At 35.5% G+C, this 21,981-nt stretch overlaps 2 protein-coding genes across 4 annotated transcripts in view; one reads left to right on the forward strand and one right to left on the reverse strand.

Moving 5' to 3' along the window:
* Positions 1–21,981, forward strand: part of LOC142979188 (diacylglycerol kinase eta) — a 181,020-nt gene that overhangs the window by 77,098 nt on the left and 81,941 nt on the right. The window lies entirely within an intron of this gene.
* Positions 2,236–4,097, reverse strand: LOC142979219 (uncharacterized). The gene is made up of 4 exons (XM_076124035.1): positions 4,007–4,097; positions 3,482–3,623; positions 2,927–3,018; positions 2,236–2,596 (listed from the first exon to the last, which is right to left on the reverse strand). Exons 1-4 carry the CDS (start codon positions 4,056–4,058, stop codon positions 2,517–2,519), a joined length of 366 nt encoding a protein of 121 aa, XP_075980150.1. The 5' UTR covers positions 4,059–4,097; the 3' UTR covers positions 2,236–2,516.

The following is a 21,981-nucleotide window of genomic DNA, read 5'->3' on the forward strand; positions in this document are numbered from 1 at the left end:
GCCATCAAAATCATTCCTTGAACCCAACAATAGACATTCATCAACAAAATTGGAAATGCCATCAAAAGGATTATCACAAATCCGTCACTCGAGATTGGATTCTATTACTTTACAATTTAAAGTCGATTATTCCGGATCATTTGATCGTGAACTTTTGAATCATCTAAGCTTTCTGAATTTCTACAATTTATGGTGTTTGAATAGGTTTTGTCATAAAATTCTGTGCGGATTTTACGAATGATGCAATTTTAGTAAAGATTGCCAGTTTTGTTCACCGGTCGGTAAACGATCTGTAGGTTAAGCAACGCATAGCGCTATCATTTCTTAGATGGATGACCGTTTAGTAAAAGTAACTTATCAGATGGAATATTGAAAGTTTTTGTCATACATTCTCTGTCACTTTATCAATAGTTTTTCCATAAGCCGTGAAACTGTCCCTTAGGCCCGGTCTCACTATTTTTGTATAAGTATTGGATAACCACTTCAGGTAGAGTTTTGACTGTTGCTTTCAAACATTCTGTCATATTTGTTAAGTTATAGATAAAGGTATATCGAACAGTTTATCCGACACTAATATGCCGTGACACAGACCATTTAAACCATTTAAACCATTTATTTTTGTTACACATAAAGAAACATCACAAATACAGAACTTAATAACTAGTCAGTACATTTATGTGCAACAAAGGGCTACAGCTCAGTATACGCCGTGCTAGGCACAGCACTGATTTTCAGCTGCCCCTAACAAAACCTTTAATATTGCACGCGACAAAATAGAAAACAACACAGTACTTTAAGATATAAAAAAAACAAATTAATTATAAATTATTAGAAACTAACAGTGTTAGTGTGACACTTAAAGATAAGTAATTAGAAATAATATAACAATATATGAAAGAAGTAAAATAAACATGTACATTATGACCATAGAAAAAAATTAAATAATAATAACACGTGACCATTACTTTTAACCCAGAAATTGTTTAATAAATCAATAATTCGTAATCATTGGTACACAACACAGTCGAGTGATTTGTATCGCATCAAGAATCACTCGGAGCTGAATAATTAACGCTGTGAGTAACGGCACGCGGGCGCGTTAAACCGTGAACGCGAGATATGACTATATTGACTACACCCAAGCGTTTTCATTCACTGATAAGTAGATTGCTATTTAGCATTTCATAATTTTTATGCTACGTACACAGATATGATAGCCGAGTGGTATGAGTTGATACCTAAGACGCAAGTGGTCGCAGGTTCGAACCCGAGGCAACACACCAATGTCTTTTCGAAGTTATGTGTGTATTAGAAATAATGATCACATGCTCCAACGGTGAAGGAAAACATCGTGAGGAAACCTTGAATGCCTAAAATTTGTTAAATACATTTTTGAGGGCATGCAAAGTACCCAACCCGCACTTGGCCAGCGTCGTGGACTCAAGGCCTAACCCCTCCCTCATTACTGGAGGAGACCCTTGCCCAGCAGTGGGACAGTAATAGGTTACTGTACGGGGTGGACAAAATTTATGCGCCATGGAGGGAAATTACTTTAAATATTTTAGATATCTTATTTAACTGAAAGACACATACTTTGATTTTTGTAAATAAATATGTTTCAACTGCACTCAAAGATTTTTTATCAATACCACGTAAACCGAGAATGGTTTTGTTACTTGGGGGCTCTCTTCAATATTTTATTATTTTGTTTTTTTGGTGTTTATTTGTTGGTTTAGCGGCAACAAATTACGTCAAGTGTAACTTTCGTGAATGAGATACAGCCTGGTGACAGGCAGAGATGTCTTAATAATAGTGTCCCGCTTAACGCTTTACGGAACCCTAAAAGTACTTACATATTAAATTTAACTTGCCATAATTTTTGTTCAACCATTTCTAATTCTCACGAGATTTCAACTTCAATACAATTTATAACTAAAACAGCATATTTCATTTCGACTTATTTGCTTTTGCTATTGCCTGAAGCGACGCCTACGACCTTTTGAAGCTGAGTACAGCCTTCACCGGCCACATTGTAGTAAACTTGATCAAAGAACAATTATTATAATGTGATTTATTATTTCATTTATTTCATTGTTTCACTATTTGACTCTTAACTCTAAGGCAATGAAGTATAGCATTTTTAAAATTAAAAATAAGAAAGAGGTTCTTAATCTATATTAGGCTATATATTTTTTAATACATATATCGGTAATACTGTTCAGAAAGGGTTGAGTAACAAACACACAAGTAGTGAGTAATTATATTTATTGTGAGGCACTCGTAAACGATCAGCGGGCTAAGCAATCTTGGCGCGGTTATTTCATATGTAGATGGCCGCTTCGTAGAATTTGAGCTGAGCGTCTCCGGGTTTTGGATAGCATGTAAGAGGTCGGTCCTGGATAGTGTCAATTAAGGTAACTGTCGTTAAGAAATGTCAAAGGCTTTCGGGGCTTTGAACAACTTTGACACTAGGTTGACCACTAACCATGAGTTGAATGTAATATGAAATTGTAGTCTTATGAAACGGGTGTTGGTTTGTCGCAATCTTCAAGATGTATTGTGTAGTTGTTCTTATAGTACCAAAAGAACCAGTAAACTGAAACAATATAATATTAATTAATTGGGTGCTATTTATTGCGCTTTCATTAATTAACATTGAATATTTTCAATTGTAGCTCAGAGTTAGGTTACACGATTTTTGCCGCTCGGCGAAAATCATTTTATTCAAATGGATTTAGCGTTTAAGTTGTGAAAGCGTAGCAGATAGACGGAAAGAAAGTTTAGGTTAGTCAGAAATACAGACAGACAGAAAGACAGACAAAAAGTTAGTCAGAAATATAGACAGAAAGACAGACATTGTCATTTATAACATGGAAATATAGGGACGTAGACATTTTCTTTAAATAAAGATAATTGCAATACTTACGTTCCAAATCGCCATATTCATCGTGACAGTAGTCTCTTATGTGTGAACACACTGACTCGTAGTAGACGATAGGACGACATGCAGTATCAGGTCTGATGTGATAAAATGAATAATTATGTCGATAAAAAACCATTTAAATATAATTGAAAATCATATGTATAATAGAATACGGGAATTAACGCGAACACGCATTTTACCTTAAAATGCCTAACGTTTCGGCGCAGGTTGCACTCGCCATGGTCGCAGCCTGTGACCACGGCGAGTGCAACCTGCGCCGAAAATTCCAAAAGTTTCGGAAGGCACGTAAAATTGTGGGTCCCGCCTCATTTTCGAAGATCTTTGACAGTTAACAGTAGTCAGAAGCTTGAAAGACAACCAGTCTTACTGAAAGGTATCGTGTTATATCCAAGGTAACTAACAGTAACAGGGTTATGGAGGTCAGATAGGCAGTCGCTCCATGTAAAACACTGGTATTCAGCTGCATCCGGTGAGACTGGAAGCCGACTCCAACATAGCTTGGAAGAATGGCTAAGCTGATATAGTAGGATAACGTACCTGATCAGCTCCCAGCATGTCATCAATTCCTTCATGCATTCGGACATGTTGAAGGCGCCTCGTATATAAGAGGAATCAAATTGTACGGGCTCCAGAAATGTATTCGGATATTCCATGGTCTGTCCATGCGATATATTATAAACTAGAAAACGAATAACATGATTACGTAGAATCACTCCTAGTTTTCCTTCTGAGGAGGCCATAGCTTGCGGTTGAAGCAAACTTTAGCGTGGATATTCTATAGATCAGTGATCAGATCCTCATGGAAACCGAACACAAAAGCACCCTAAAAAACAAAATAACTAAGGTCTTCTGTTACTTAAGCAGTCAGCGTTAATTTGTTGGCATTTATTGCAACAGACAAATACTGACAGATGGACAGCGATGTATTAGTATAAAGCACGATTCTCCCAGAGAGTGGGTGCTCACAGCCTGCACCAAGCCCGCACAGGCATTCAGAGTGAATTGCGCTTTTACTCTTTGGGCACGGAACACTAAAAACGGGCAAAATAAATAAACACTTACTATTTAGTAATGTAATCCCTGTAACTAAAACTGCAATTGCGAGCAACGTCATATTGTTTGCTAAGAACGGCCATTACTGAGTGCAAAAACCGATTTGTAGCGATTAACGGTTTATAATGAAACAATGAAGTTATCATCATTAAAAATAATCATTTGAATTAAGATTAACTAAGCTAATTAAAAGCAGTGATAGTCGAGTGATATAAGTTAGCACCTCCAACGCGAGTGGTCGACGGTTCGGACCCGAGGCAACACACCAACGACTTTTCGAAGTAAAATGGTTAACGATGAAAGAAGAAATCGTGAAGAAAACTTGCATGGCTATTGTTTAATACATTTTATGTGATGAATTCCCCAATCTGCACTTGCCCAGCGTAGTAACTTAATGCTTCATCCCTTCCTCATTCAGGAGAATATTTTTGACCAGCAGTGGGAGTCCCAATGTGGGACAGTTTAAAAAAAAGCAAATTGAGCTCGGATGACTAGAAAAACATTTGTTACGGGAAAGTTGGTTTGTGTAGCCTCGATCTCTTATCTCTTTGCCTACACATTTAGTTATAGTATGTTACAAATATAAAAAAGATACAGAACTTTAGTAATGTCATCTCTCTTTTACCTGGGGATTATTTCTATTTGTTTCTCTCTCTTTTACGTCAGAGTGACCTCTGTTTATTACGTATTCAGAACAAGGGTAAGTGATTATTTTTAATAAAAGAACACGGACGCAGAAATTATCTTTTTATGATAACTGAAGCGTATTTTTATTTTCATTTTTTATTTGTTGCGACGACAATGTGACTTTTGTCGTATTGTTTTTCGTTTTTAATCAAGCAAGCGTTAAATTAAAAGCAGTGGTGCTTCTACCATTGTACATTATTATTACAAACAGGCCAAGTACGAATTCGACTCGCGAGCTGAGGGTTCCGTACCAGTATTTGTAAAAAAGGCATATTAATCATGTTTGTTGCAAAGGAGCCCCAAATAAATAACTTATTCTGTTTTTAGTATTTTCTTATCTTACAGCGCTAACAGAAATACATATGCCATCAAAAACATTCTGTAAAAACCTCAAGTCTCGCCGTAAAAAGTTGTGAGATCGATATAATACCAAGTCGATTAATCTATTTAGTCTCTACTTAAGGGACCTTCTGTCTTAAGTTATTACGTATGTTATTATCATGCCAATTTAAAAAAAAATACCTTTAAAACAAATAGACCGACCTGGCCATCGCATGATTTAATTATTAGTATGTATCACACTACACAGCACGACGAGAAGTTAATGCTCCTGAAATGTTAATGGCGAATTTGTGTTTTCTTGCGATGACCAAGTCGATCTAATTGTTTTGAAGGTATTTTTTTTTAAATTGGCATGATAATAACATACGTAATAATTTAAGACAGAAGGTCCTTTAAGTAGAGACTAAATAGATTAATCGACTTGGTATTATATCGATCTCACAACTTTTTACGGCGAGACTTGAGGTTTTTACAGAATGTTTTTGATGGCATCTCACTTCTTTTTGTAGAGCGAACATAAGTCCAATTTGTATGGAAAGACGTTTTTTTTTTCATAATTCAACATATTTTCCTATGGGAATGTTGTTCAGTTTCATGGGCTAAACACCCTTATCCACCCTATACCCCCTCCCCCGTTATGTCTCATATAGTAGGTACCTATTTACACCTATTTATTTTATTTTCTACTGTAATAATAATTCATTAACTGCAAATGTAACCTTGTAATCTTATACATTTATATGGGATTACAAAGTTATTGTTGCAGTTGGTGTATTTAGAAAACTGGACCGAAATTAGAAAATATTAAATTTTTCCCATGATTAAGACACTAAACCCTATTTGTATTCTAAATTTTAAGCTTCTAAGTCTGCTAGAAGTACCTTAGACTTTTGATGATCGGTGAGTCAGTGAGTCAGTGAATCAGTGAGTGACAAAATTCAAAATTTTAACAAGTTGTCATTCCTAAACTACTGGTTCAAATTGACTGAAATTTTAAATATACCGTGTTTATACAATGACTAATTAGTTGCTGGCTTCTTGTTTTATCCACAACGAAATTATAGGGGTGTCAAAAATAGCCCGAATTGCTTCGAGAAAAGGATGTTACGGCCGTGCCGCTTTTTTTTTGCTCGACTTGCGGGGGCACTTCCGTGCCCCCAGATAAGATTTTTTTACTGTTTAGCTATCTCAGTTCACGAGATATAGGCCTGGTGACAAACAGACTGATAGACGAAATCTCACTCCGGGTCCTATTTTTACCGAGAAACAAAACCTTCATAAGCGAATTGACATTTTTAGGCAAAGATGTAGCCACCCAAAGTCGCTCGCAGTTACCTTAGTTGCTAGGCACAAACGCATAAAGACTATAAGAACCGACTACGATTACAATCAAAGATAGTTAAACAAACTATCTATCAGTAGCACAAACGGTTGGCGCCAAAGTTACTATAAAACATATTTACGATCTTTTCTTCTGAACTATCAGCTGTCAGTCAATGGTTTGTGATTTAACTGAGGATTGGCGTAAATGTGTTTCGTAGTGATGCTCGCAGGCAGCAAAATAAGTTTCTACGACATAGTGACGCATTTACTGTGTTATCTACTCTCACCATCAGCCTATAACTGTCCACTGCTGAACGCCTTTCCTAGAGCGTGCCACGTTGCTCGGTCCTTTGCTTTCCTTATCCAGTGTCTACCGGCGATTCTACGAATGTCGCCGGATCAGTAGCTCGGAAATCGTCCTACGCTTACCGAGACGCGGTCTCCACTCTAGGACCCGTCTGCTCCAGCGGCCATCGGTCCCGCGACTGATATAGAAAACTCACTGCTACTTCAACTTGAAAGAATAATCTTTCAAGTTTTTCTCAGTACATTCTGTTGTACGCACAGACATCACTATTGTAAGCACGTATTGTTAATGTCAGTTTACGCTCTACGTGTGGTCTACGTCAGAGATGTACCGGGAGTTGTCAATGAGATCTCACCAACACCGATTCTTTTGTACTATTTGATAGTTTCTCGATAGGATTCGTTTTAAGTTTATTCTTCTAGTCTGTAGTCCTACTTTGTACTTTTATAAAAACGCAAGTTTGTTGTTGCCCTTTCAAGCAAAAATTATGAAAGAAAATTTTAAAGAGCTGACTATCACCCTTCTAGGCCATATGCAACTTGCCTGAAATTGTTCACGGGCGTACAATCGCGGGCTTAAAACTTAGCATTCCATTTAAAACCATTTAAATTTTTCAGGAGTGCAAAGTTTCCTCGCGATGTTTTCCTTTGCCGTTTAAGCAAGTGATCTGATACGCACATAATTAAGTAACAAGAAAATTAATTACTTTCTTTCCATACATTTAATCAGTCATCATGAAAAGCAATATAGCCGGCAGTAACTTTTACTATCGTCGTTCAAACAAACTATAAAAGTTTACGAGCTCGATACAGTTCGCGTTAACCGCACGCGCATCTGTTACGTTTAATTAATAATACATTAATCAAGATGTGTGAGCAAATAAAAATCGTTTGGGTGTTGTCTATTTTTATTAAAGTTATTTAAAATTATTTAAGGCTTGTTATTAAGTATTAATCTTTTACGGGTGGAATACAATTTTTAACCGACTTTAAAAAAGGAGGTTTTCAGTTTGACTTGCATTTATGTTTGTGTGATTATCACGGAATTATTTGCAAGACCTAGACTTAAGGTAACTAACCGACTCAAAAAATGGACTTCGCACTTCATCACGTGTTGTGTTTTTCAACAAATTTCATTAAAATTCGTTCTGTAGTTTTAGCGTGACTTAGACTTGAGACTTTTTGGATTCAAAAATATTTTTAAAATACCCAACTATAGCATTACTTATTAATACAATGGTTCCTCAACTTCAAAACTTAAAAAAATATATAATATCCCCGTTTACCCAACAAATCATAATCCCAAACGAATTAGTCGCAAAAATTGGATCCAAACAACTAAGTTCGTTCCAAACTTAATTTTTGTTTCAAATATTCAAATGTAATTTTTTTGCGGCTGAAACTTGGTTCAAAGGCTATTTTTACCGCGCCCTAGAGGCCACTGTTGTACTGTAATTTCAAGTTTGGTAACACACTGACACGGGTAATGTTCTTGGTGAAATTTTGATGATGTCGAGCAAAAATGGTTGTGAGTGGTGCTTGGGTTTAAATGGAGCGCTTTTTTAGGCAGTTTTTATGTATTTTTTTGTGTATTGGAACTGAAATAAATAAAAACTCATTTCTGACCCATTGCTTGACAAGGAGGCCTTGGATCCTCCACGCTGGCTAAGCACGTCTTAAAGACTTTGTACACATTTGAACTGCTTAAAAGATCTATCAAGCATGCAAGGAATATCTATTACAACATTAGCTGCATATATGAGATCCGCGGGTCCAATTGACTACAATATATTCCGTATTAATTTTAAATAACCGACCCCCCAAAATCAAAATGTTTGTTGTTTTAAACAGTCAGGGGATGCAATCAAGTGTATTTTTTATGGTTCAAATATAATAAATCACAATTCTATTAGGTTTAAGCGCGATGGTATAAACGAAAACCAACAAATACATCTTGTAAGAAAAATCCGCAACCCTTTCATCCAAAACCTCGCGATTGTCCACAGACTTAACGTGCTCAGCTGTTAACAATACAAAACCAATATAAGTTGACCTCTCCGAAGTACACTCGACTTAACAAAGAACGGCTCAATAAAGTTTAGAATCAGCGAGTCAAAAGGGTTGGGGTCCATTAGCGCCTGCTTCATATTTATAGGGTCCGAGGTGACATTCATGTACGGTCTAGATAACTGCGACTTAGTAAGCTTGCAAGAAATACTGATAAGAATCTGAAAAGGTATTTTTAATTTCACTTATCAATAGTTATACATGCATCCATGTATAACTATTGATTTGTGAAATTAATGAATTAGGTATTGTGTAATTTTGGTGTAAAAGAACATAGAAACTGCAAATTTTACAGCGCTATAAAGACAGCATTTTACATTTTCAGAAATTTTGCAGAAAATATTAAACAATAATGAGCATTTTTTTTATTGTTAAATTTTTCTACCAGTGGTGATATTTAGGGCCAGGCTTTTGCAGCTAAAGGCAAATAAATAGTATTTATTCAAAGTAAAAATAACATGACTTTCATCTTCTTTTATTTCGTGTAAGATTCACAAAAATCGCTGTTATAAAACGCTGTATTCTTCCCCGTAGGTCCGTGCACTTAGACCGTACCACAGTATTTATGATTTAACTTGACGTCGAGGATTATAGAGGATCATCTTCGGAAGGTCTCAGTCCACGTGTTGAGATTTAACGCGAATTTGAATGTGTCGCAGTGCTAAAGGTTTATTTTAATTTTTGTACATAATATTTCGACCAAATATAAGTCCATCTTTATTTGTAGTGTTTGTATTTTGGAAAGGTTTTCGTGATTTCCAAGAATGACTTCAAATTTTTTTTATATCCTTTGTATATTAGGCTTTTCTACTGGTTTTTTCTATTGGATTTTCATAACGTTCTGCTATGTTATGTAAAAATCTTTCCTTATTTTGATCTGTCAACTATGTATAAAAAATAAAAGTAGCATTCAGTTGTTAGAACAATGGGGATAAAAAAACCCTAGGGCAACCTTCAGCGGTTAAGAAGAACCTTTAGTATTTGGGACAGCGTCAGCGTGGTTAACTCAAGATCTGAACTTTTAGTCATTTTGTCTTAAGATAGAAGAGTACCTAATTGGTTTTTACTATAAAAAAAATATCAAATTCACTTATCAAAAAATACTAATACAAAGTACTTTGAATAAAATATTGCAACGTCCATGGAATAAAGGTCTGCCTGCGGGTTTGTTATTGTAAATCAGGACAGTCTCGGGACCGTACTTCAAGTAAATGAAATAACAATACTGACCGCTGTTACATTGATAGCGGTACCAAATTGAAAGATACTGGATATAAAGTCTTATACTGAGTTTTATTATTTTATTTGTAATAACCAAGCAATGGACTTGTCCCGGTTTCTGAAGTACAGTTAGTGATAGTTTATCTGTTCAATAGCGTTTAAGCTCATGTAAACATAACCTAACAGCATATTTTTTCTGTAATCTGAAAATTACACGGGAAATAACGAAAAAGTGCTTATTTACCTTGATTTACTTGACGTTTCGGCTCTAATCACACAAGTCATAGTCACAAACTACGTCTTTTATAATAATAATCGTTAATAGCATCAACTGCAATATTACAACTAAAACATTGTAAATTATCTAATGTACTCTCCCTTTACGTTCCCTATCATTAAATGTAACGTTCTTTAATGTTCCACGCGGGACAGGGACGGCGCTATGTGGTTATATCGCTCTTCTCGTTCAACCGTTCTTATATTGGTAGTTAATAATACGGTTCTCGTAACAGGTAGTATATAAAGGTTTATATTGAAACTAACGTTTTATACTTAATGGCCGAATATTGAAAGCGTGGTCAGTTTGTATAGACTGACCTATTTGGAAGAGCTTTAGTATTATTGTGTAAAGGGTGAGTGTTATATTAAACCTGTATTTTTGCAGTGAATAAGTAAGATAAAAGTTTTAATATAATATTACCTTATTGTTTGATTGCACAAAGTTCGTGTTAATTCGCGTCTTCATGATTATTCTTAATTTTAAATCAGGGTTCCTTAGAACAAAATTAAGGCACCACGCCTAACTTTTAAACTTTTGCGTTGCATATTTATTAAAAAATAGAATTGTCCGTGAATTGCAACCTGATCGTCAGTAATTCCAATGTAAACTGCGTAGTCGCGTTAATTCCAGTATTTTATTCTGTAATACCACTGCCCAAATGCGGTTCAGACATTTCTTTTTCAAAAGCATTCTTTCAAACGAAGCACAGTTACAGTCCAAAACTGTCTCATCCAATATTTCACACCTTTTTCAATACACACCGACACAAATTGATTGTCGCGTCGACCTGCGGTGCAATTGATTATACCTTTATTGCGTCGCGTACTTTCGCGTCGCGTCGACTCGCGTCGCGTCCCCGCAAAATTGACGCGACGTCGGACGACCATTTTGTGGTTAATGTGCGTAGTCCAATTTGTGGTCGCGTATCGATTTATCGTGTGGTCGCTTCCACGTCAGTTTGACGTTTGCGATAATGTTATACGATTAACCGCAAATGGTTTTAGTGATAAATTATTAATCTGAATTGGGTTAGGCTTTGATTGCGTAAATATATTTGTTGTTTTCATTGCGAATTGATATGATTGTATTTGTTTTGTTATTTGGCTACTATACATAAATGCCTGACGCAATCTTAATCATATGCAACAGATGAATACAGCCAATGATGATAATAAATAAATACTTTTTTCGGTCATTATGGTAAATAATAACTATGGAATACTATTTACCTACTTGTTGTAAGGGCGCGTTGGGAAATGGTGGTGACAATAATATATGACTTCAAATTTTATATATATTTCCCCGGTTACTACGACCAATCAGACTTTAAACCCTATAAACTCCAACTGCTTTGACCGCCAAGGCAGTCTCTAAATCAAACACAGTTTATTTCAAATCACATAATATTCATTATTTTGAATTAAATATAATAAATAAACTTCTAAGGCATTATCTTACTCTCATTTCAATTAAGTATCCACTCCACTAGAACCAAAATCTAAATTGTTTAAACAGAATTTGTCACTTTCAAAACAAATAAAAAGCATTTTCCCACCAGCCTGTTAAATCTAAATAGATGCGCCTCCCCTCCCCATTTGTATCGGAACTCAACGGCTAATCTATGTGAATAAATTGCTTTCTGATCAGGTTCTTAATCTCGCTGAAGTATTGCCAGCTCGTCGCTTTACCTATAATCGGTTTGAATTGACAATTTGATGTGTCTCAGAAATACGAAAATTTGTATTTGGTATAATTGGGAATATTAAATGGGAATGAGGAATATGGTAAGTAATTTTAAGGCATTTTTAATTATGGTAGAACTATTATTTTTAATAGTTTTGCGAAATATTTAGGATCTTACTGGGCTTCCTCTTTGACCACATCTTTACTTTACTCAGGTATTTATCATAATGACTTTGTTTTCCAATAATTAAATAAAAAATACGAGTAAGAACAAAAATATTATTGTAGGTTGAAAAAAACACTTGTTATTTTTTATACTATTTTAAATATACTTACTACTTAAATAAAATGTAATAGAAAACCAATGAGTTTCTCAGTAATCATTATTGAATTTCGTTCCAAAAAATATTGTATCTATCATCCTATGGGAATTTTCCCATCTGTTCTATACAAAATCTCGCGTATTAAAAGTATCGTATGTCCAAATCCATTAGTCCTAAAACATCAGCTGAAGTTACAGGTTCAATGATCTGTAGGAAAATATTCTTTTAACACACACATCCATACTAATAGTATAAATGCGAACGTAACTCTGTCTGTCTGTTACTCAATCACGCCTAAACTACTGAACCAATTTGCATTAAACTTAGTATGGAGATATTTTGATACCCTAGAAAGGACATAGGCTACTTTTTACCCCAGGAAAATGACGCATTACCATGGGAAAATTCAGGTGACGGACGAAGTCGCGGGTAAAAGCTAGTAACTTATGTTTCTGTGATAATAATAATTTGGAGATAAAATTTTAAACAAGTGTTAGTTGGACTCGCTCACGCAGAGTCCCGTAACATTATTTATAAAAAGGCCGGAAAAATCTCGTTTGTTGTATTGAAAACGGTTTTTACCCTTTGAGTACGGAGCCCTGAAAAGGCACCGGTTCACGTATTTTAAAGGCACTGCAGCTATTTTCGGCTCTTAGCTAGCTTTAGTTCAAATCTCTTATAGCTTTAAGAACCTGGGTTATTCCTTTCTCTAGTACTTACTTCGTCTTTTTCTTTTGCTTTATCGTGTATAAATGACTCACGGTTTTTCGGAGTATTGTTGACGTCACAATACACATACGAATTAGTAATTTTCATTAGAAACTAAGTTTACGTGAACTTTATACGATTTCAGTGTAAACCTGTTACAGTTTCAATCAATCAATATGCTTTAATACTTACTTCGTTGAATGTGTCAGTGACATTGACTAGTGACGTCATTTTACCCCATGAGACCACAAGCTATTTTTATAAATTAGATTGCTATTTCCATTTGCTTTCATTTAGAAAAGTAAGTAAGGAAAAGTTACAATTCACGTACAAAAATACAGTTTTAATCATTTTTTTTTAATTCGACCACATTCTCCTCAATTTTCGATCCAAACTTCTGTATGACTACTTTCACATTACGCCAGAAAATGCTTTTTTTGCAGAAGGTTTACCTACTATCTTTCTTCAGTTTTCAGGCCTGGACTCTGCTCTCACTCTTGCACTAGAAGAGTATGTGAATTCACTAACTTCTCGATATCCAAATTCAAAAACACATAGTTCACTTCTGCATCTTCAAAGTATAGACTTTACACTAGTACTTTAGCTGCTTATCTAACTTGATCATATTACTCAAGACCATAATAAGCAAAGTACAGTCATTACTATGTACTCAGACAAATAACAGGGTAGCTATCATTTGTCTTGATTGTACCTCTTTCAGTACTGCAACACATAATGGTATAGCTTGTAGCAAAATTACAGGATAGATAACTAATGATGTAGTTATTCAGTATAAGTGTATTAGAAATTGACTGATTCTGATCACGGCTGGCAGACGCCTCGGGTTTGGATCGGGTTAGACCAAAAAGTTGTTTGTGAGAGGTTAAGAATTTCTCAGTGATTGTCCGGAGTCAGGAAGTTGCGGTCAAACCATAGGTATTATCCAATAATAATCTACTATTGGATAATACCTATGGTCCGCTTGAGCTTCAGTTAGCAGTTACAGAAAATAAGCGTGAATCCTTTCTCAGAAATTAAACTACCGATTGGTGAAAACCGCTTGAATTCGCGATCTCCAGACCCTCCCCACTCTTTTTCCATCTTCACCAATTAGTTCTGTTTGTCCACTTAAAGTATCACACTCCCATCAGTATCCCATTACTCCCAATAAAATCCTTTTTTTGGTTTATCTTTCAGTAGCAGCTTTTGGCTGCGTGCCCTGAGGCAAATTGGTTTTTCAATGACATACAAACGTGCCCGGTGTATATTTAATTTTTCAGCTCCGTACAATGGGTTCCATTAAACGCTACTAAAAATGACCGTTTTACTACGACAGTTGTGAAAACATGATAGTCGTTTTCATAAAGACACAAGGTTACTTCTGACGTTGGTGTCGCCGTATATAGGTACTAGTATTTTCTATTTTATATTAAAATAATTCCATTAGCCCCATGAGAGCGGAACCGGAGACTGTGGTCTCTTGTCTCTTTCGTGGCTTTACATGAGACTGACATTGTTAACAGCAGAACATACGTGTACTTCGTACACCTCTACCTACATTATCAAGTACAACAGTCTGGTCGTGATGGTATAAACATATGTGTCCCATTAAACTAGCTATTAAAATAATTTGGCGTATAGCCTATCGTTTACGGAAGTTGCAATAACATACTAATAGTTATCCGTATTTATGCAAAAAGGAACCACACAGCAAATTCGTACTTTTGAGTCATCAAGGGTTTTACAAAAACATTTGCAGCGCTATCGGATGCGATTGGTTCTGTTCTGCTTTTTGTTAACCCCATTTCTGAGGTGAAAATCGTATGACTATTTTTGTATAAGGTTGTAGACCACTTTTATATTAGTACTAGCTGACCCGCGCAACTTCGCTTGCGTCACATAAGAGAGAATGGGTCAGAATTTTCCACGTTTTTGTAACACTTTTTACTGTTACTCTGCTCCTATTGGTCGTAGCGTGATGATATAAAATATCCTTTTTTTTACGAAAAATATTCTTAAAATTATTTATATCTCTTAATATAACGAAGTCGCGCTAAAGCATTTCCGTCATTAAAACAGTTGCCATGACAACGGAATTTTGTTAATTTAATGTCATTATAATATTGATTATTCGCGACTTCGTTCGCCACCAGAATTTTCCCGGGAAATGCGTCATTTTCCCGGGGTAAAAAGTAGCCTTTCCTAGTAGTATGTCCTTTCTCGGGTATCAAAATATCTCCATACCAAATTTCATGCAAATTGGTTTAGTAGTTTAGGCGTGATTGAGTAGCAGACAGACAGACAGACAGAGTTACTTTCGCATTTATAATATTAGTATGGATATGGAAGTATGGATTCCGCTAAAAAGTGAAAAATTAAAAATGGTCGTGTGGTCCCATTTTGTATAAATACGGACAGTTATCAGTAACAAGCTGTGTTAACTCAACAGTAGTCAGTAGTTGTTTACATCGGTACACTTGTACAGTGCTACGGCGCTCTATTTCTGATGGGGCGAAGACCTTTGCGTTTATTATTAGAGTGTTTGTTTTCATTCAGATAAATAGCGTATAGTTATTTGTAGGGAGATACGATTGGTTCGGATTTTCGTTCTTGGTTGGTGAAGTGTGCTAGTAAGTAAGTAAAGGAAGACTTTTGAGTTAGCGACTTCTAGCTAAGGACAGACAAATAGCACGAAAGTATGATATATATATATATATATTAAACATAATGATATGTCTGCTTATCATAGTACTCTGCTTAGTTCGGAATCAGGTGACTCTCATGATATCTACGTCTGTACTCTTTCTTTCCATGAATTGGATTTTGTTTCAAGTTATTAGCAACCTATTTTTAGACAACTTAATTCGTCGTAGACATAATTTTTAAACCTTCGCGTTGCATGTTTATTACATAATAGAATACGGGAATTTTAACTTGAGATGCCTGATGTCGCAGGTTAAATTGACCGCTGTGTAGAATTTCCTGTTACGAAACTGTATGTGACTATATAAGTCCTGTATACAAAGTACTCCATAGGCAATAACAGGCATAAATGTATTTGTGTATTGTTGGTGAAATTGCAACGCAAACGCGCCGTGCACGGGAATAATTCACATTATTCCTCTGCTTTGTACCGCCGCGGGCGATGCGTGCGTACGACACAGTACACAACAAACACTGACCATGTAAATATGAGGCCAGGGGCTGTAAATTATGTGTTACGTGAAACACATGACTCTGTGGAGACGCGGTAGTTAGAGTAGGTCAGAAGTTAGATTTTATGGGGCCTAAAAGTGGCTTACGCTCGCAAGGTTGAAAGGATTGTTTGATTTACAATAATATTTTTATTTGCAGGTGTTAGTTTGAGAGTACGTTTTTATATTAGCCCGAAACTAACTCTATTATTCTCGAATTTTATCCGGCCGGAATTTATGAGATAGTACATTATTGTAACGATAAATAAATCACTGCTGTGGCTGAATATTAAAATAATCAGATGACAATATTATTATTATGTTGAAGTTGTTGGCTCCTGAGTAATATGGGTAAAATAAAATTAGAATATTTGGAAAAACAGTAGTCTTTATTTGACTTCAGACGTTTAACTATCTTAATACTAACTTTGGAAAATCGGTAAGCTATTTCATTGTAAAGCAAAACAGACATACAAACAAAACAATATGCAGATTCTTCTTCCTTATCGTAGTAATAAATAATTATTCTAAGTTCCAATACAACGGTATTAATTAGAAAATACTCACACTTTCTGCATCGTCTGTTCCGCTAATAGAGCTCGGAACAATTTGTTCGTTATTTTTCAACTTTGACCTAGTTACTTTCTGCACCCGTGTTTCGTGTTTTGAATAGTGTTTTTTAGAATCAAGTTATTGGAAGGAGTCAATGATTTTTTAAGTTTATTTCTATATAACTTTTGTTCTTAATAATGCACTGTTTAAAAATAAACCCATTACTGCCCCAGTGCTGACCAAGGGTCTCTTATCTAAATTACTTCAGATAACTAGTTCTAGAATAATAGAATGTTACGAAAACATTGATGCACTTAATGAAAAAAAAATGTAGTTCTTGAAATCGAGGGGCTATCACGTATCTCAAGTTGACAACTATTTGAAAGCCACTACGCTGTACTTTGTTTTCTCCCTTAGATTATAATGATTAACACGTTACGGCAAAGCGGCAATGTATTGCATAGTCGCTATCAATTTCACGTACACTAGTTGTCAACTGAGATACATGATAAACCCGTCGGAGCTACCGACACAGGTGCCAGGCGCAAACCCCGACTCACATCAAAGCATTTTAATTAACGTTTTAAACTCCTTTGCTAAAAAGAGTTTACATTTCATAATTGTTTTATTTTTTTGGACAGTTTAAAATAGGTTAGCTTTTTTATTCACGGATCGGTAAGCTTGCTTGAAACCGTCGTTTTAGTTTTTGTAGATAAGTTAACAAGAATCCTGAAAATAGGTGTTTTATTTTCCCGTGCTTAATTAAATTTTGATGAGTAAATGAGATCAAAACGAATGAGAAAAATATAATATTAGAATAATAATTTTACTCATTTTAAGGTTAAGTGTAAAGTAAATTTGGCGATGACTGTTTCACAGTTATGACGACTATTTTTTGTTTCTGAAACATTTTTCAAAATTACGAATAAATATATTTATTATTTCCGGGGTTCCCAGCCCATTAATAAATCTTTTCGTAAATTATGCAAAAATAGTTTTCTACATTGAGCTAAAGCAGACGTATAGATATATTCTCCAACGCTTGCTCAATCCCCGTTCCTGACTTACCAACTACGGCTAGCCCTACCTACAAATACTCTAAACAATAGAATATTATCTTTCATGAGCCACAACAGCAACATTTAGCAGCTGCAGGTGGTCTACTGACCTGGTTATGAGGATCGATACTGCGGTACAACCACGCAAATTGTTGCCTGCGTGCTGCAACTACCGCTAATTTGTGCTCTACTTATATAGTCCCACAACTTAGTAGAGAACCTTAGCATGCACGATTTATCTCGATCATTTATCTAACTAACAATTAATCAGTCTGGTTATTTCCAAAATAAAGTATCTGTATCAAACAAGCCACTGTCAGCCGCATAAGCAAACAGCCAAGAATTTTATATTCAACATTTTGTATACGTGAACCTTGTTAACAAGTCTCTTTTTCTAAGGTGTCAGATTATATGTCGGTTTTAAATTATTCCAGTCTTCTGTAGCGCGATTATCTATAGTCGATACAATCGTGTATAGTAGTACTACAAAAAATGTTTCTACGGCACCCGCCAGAGGCGCTGATCAGATTTCATATAAAATTACTCGATAGGTAGCCGGTTGCCGAAAGTAGTAGAGAATCGCGCTACAAAACGCTTTGGGCAGAGAAAATTTTCACTAGAATTCTATTACCTAACACGATATAAGCTATTTGTGTAGACTTCCTCAATATTCTAAGGAAGCCTATAAGCCAACTATCTAGCGGGTCATCCGTCGGATCTAGGGAGCTAATACCTAGAGACTGTTAGCAATCATCTTGGCTCTGTAGCTTAGTTGTACGGTGACGTGATGAAGTGAATTGCATTTACAACTTTGACATAGAAATGAAGTTGTGTCGTTTTTTATATCAAGTTTTATAATTATGACAAGTTTTTTTTAATGACCGGCTCAGTATGGATTTTTCAGGAATATACTACATATATCTTCTTGGGATTAAAAGGACTATGCAAAAAATCGTCCCATATCATCAACAGATGCCAAACATATCTCATTAAATACATCTCGACATTATGATTATTTTTTACTATGGCGACGTCACTGTAGGATATGGGGTTATCGTGCAATAAAAAAAAATATGTTATACTTATACAGTTTTATTAAGTACTAGCTGACCCGCGCAACTTCGCTTGCGTCACATAAGAGAGAATGGGACAAGATTCGATTTTGAAACATTATCCTCACTGAATAATAGCGAACTTATGTTTTGGACTGGATTCACTTTAGAGCAGTTCAACGTCATTTTGGAAGAAACGCCATCGCTCGCAGAAAAATGCAGACATCCCCGATCAGTTCTCGGAGCTTATTTAACGAAAATACGAACTGGAGAGCCTAACGAGCGACTAGCTACGCTTTACGGCGTAACACGTCAAGTGTTTGAATATCGCCTAAAAATAGCGCGACAATGCTTGACAGGTCAATATGTACCAAGACATCTTGGTATAGGTCATATTTCTAGAGATGAGCTTCTAGAGAGAAATCTATTTTTGCCCAAACATATTTTTGGAAATGAAAACAACACCAAGTTAATTATTATCGCAGATGGCACATATGTATTTATTGAAAAAAGCACTAATTATTTATTTCAAAGAAAAACTTATAGCCTCCACAAGTTTCGCAATTTATTGAAACCATTTATTTTAGTAAGCAGCGATGGATATATCATAGATGTCATAGGCCCTTTTCCTGCAACAACATCAGATGCAACTATAATGCAGAACATAATGAATGACGAGGAGCACTTACTTCATTGGTTACTACACAGAGGGGACGTCTTTATTTTGGACAGGGGCTTCAGGGACAGTATTAATGATATTGAGTCCCTTGGCTATGAACCTCACATGCCACCTACCAAGGACAGGAACGCGACCCAGCTATCAACAGAAAAGGCAAATGATTCTCGGTTGGTGACTGTGTGTAGATGGATTGTGGAGGCGGTTAACGGCAAATTCAAAAACCGTTTTAAGTTATTAAAACAAACTTATTTTAACCGAGCTTTGCCAAACATGTTTGTCGATTTCCGCATAGCAGCATCATTAATAAATGCTCATTACCGTGTTGCTACAGACCACAGGCTTGCGCCGGAATTCTTTGAAATAATTCAAACTAAGGTTCATCAACCTAACCTTTTGAAAAATTATGTCGAAGGCAAAAATCTTAACAGACAAAGAGTTAACTTTGTGACGATGGAGGCCACCATGCCACATCTTGAGGACTTTCCAGAACTGACTGATGATGATATCATTTTATTCGCCTTGGGGACCTACCATATAAAACTTGCAAAATCCTACTGTGCGGAACATATTCGGAATGGAATTTATTATATTGAATTATTTCGAGAAAACCAGCTAACTGATTTGCCAAGGTATAATATTCGAGAAGATAATGTCTGGTTAATTAGAGGACGAATACAATCACGACACGTTAGATCGCGCGTTTATTATTGTTACATATTAATAAACCGAAGTGAAACTGGCAGACGTGCTATTGAACAGTGGTATTGCACATGCCTAACAGGGGCGCGTACGGTTGGAAGTTGTGCCCATATAATATCAATTATATGGTATATGGGCAAAGGTCGACATATCGACTTTAATCTACCAGCGGCAATGTTATCGACTATTATAATAGATGGATAATATAACGTTATTTTTGTCTGGATAATAGTTCTGTTGTTATTAAGTATCTACTGGCACAATTGTTTTTGTGTTATTAATACTTAAAATGTCTAGTTGAACAATTGCTTTTTGTAATTATCGTCGGAAATGTTATTTTTTATTTTATTTATTTATTTATTTATTTATTAGCAAGCATGCAGTTGTATACAACTGGTTAATGCCTGTATCCTGTATTTTAAAATAAAAATTCTTTATTTTTGTCAAAAGTCTTTTTAAAAAAAAAACCCCGTCGAATTCCGAACTAAAAATTGGTACTGACTTTTCATGGGACGTAATAATGATATTGAAACTTGTCCCATGTCTGTTGATGGGATGGGACACTGCCCATACATTTTTTTGCATGGTCCTTTGTAATGCTGCCTAATTTCATGACTCGCATTTGGCCAGCCTGACCGACTGAAAGTCTGACCCTTCAATTGTTCGGGAGGAGATCCTTGCTTGTTTACTCGTATGATTGGATAGGGATAATTTTATTGAAAAACAAAGCAGTGATTCAAAGCTCATACGAAGTTATGATAGACCTTTGTCTCTGAAAAAAAAAACTTACATCGACAATTTCTTGTCTGATGCAAAATGAATAATTTTGACCACTGATAAAAAAATTCAAGCATTTTTATCTAACTCAAAACAATACTAGGTACTTGGCCGGCAGTCACATGCTCACCTCTTGAACCGCAGAACAAGTTTCTAGTTTTCAAGTGCCTAACTAGTTGTAAAAGAAAGTTGCACATTCCAGTCAAAGTAAAAGCCAGGCTTTAACACAAACTTCATCGTGTAATCAAACTAGTGCAAGTTTAACTGAACCAATCAAATCTGACCTATTTAGCTCAATTAATAGGTCACTGGTTTACTTAGCAGATTTAGTATTTATAGCGCTGATATAGCTTAGGGTCCGTCACGTGGTTGAATATCTACTTATATTATAAATGCGAAAGTAAGTCTGTCTGTCTCTTTTTAATAACTAATCTACTGAAACGATTTGAATAAAAGTTGTGCAAAGATAATGTAGGATACGAAAAAGGGCATAGCAAAGATTTTTTTCTCGGAAATCACACGGCAATAGGAATTATGTGGTTAATAAGTCAAGGGTAGGAGCTAGTAGTCGAATAACAACGTGATCATAATATTTTTATATAAAAGCCCTCGCGATGCAGATTTTGTCTTTTTAATGAAGTGACCACCAAAGAAAACTGACATGATTATTTTGATATAAAAAGCCATCAATTCATCGACATGTATTAGTGAGTCAGCGACTTCAGTGTTTATCCACATTTAAACGTAGGGTCTTTGATTTCATTTATCTTATATTTAGTCATTTATAAATAAGTTCTAACGTTTTAAAGCTAAAGTTTTACACATGTCCCTTCAGATATTGTATGCGCCATAAACGACTTTATTAACTCCTAATACTGGCCATATCTCAAGCGTTTTATTTTCCTAATATAACTGCGTCTATAAACAATAAGCGTTCATATCATTGTCATAGTTTAATACCCAGATTTATTAGATATAAAACATATTTATGACGTCATCAAGTGGTATGGCCGTTACACAATACAGGTCAATG

Source organism: Anticarsia gemmatalis, chromosome 2, assembly GCF_050436995.1.
Source record: "Anticarsia gemmatalis isolate Benzon Research Colony breed Stoneville strain chromosome 2, ilAntGemm2 primary, whole genome shotgun sequence".
In the NCBI taxonomy this organism is placed as follows: Eukaryota; Metazoa; Arthropoda; class Insecta; order Lepidoptera; family Erebidae; genus Anticarsia; species Anticarsia gemmatalis.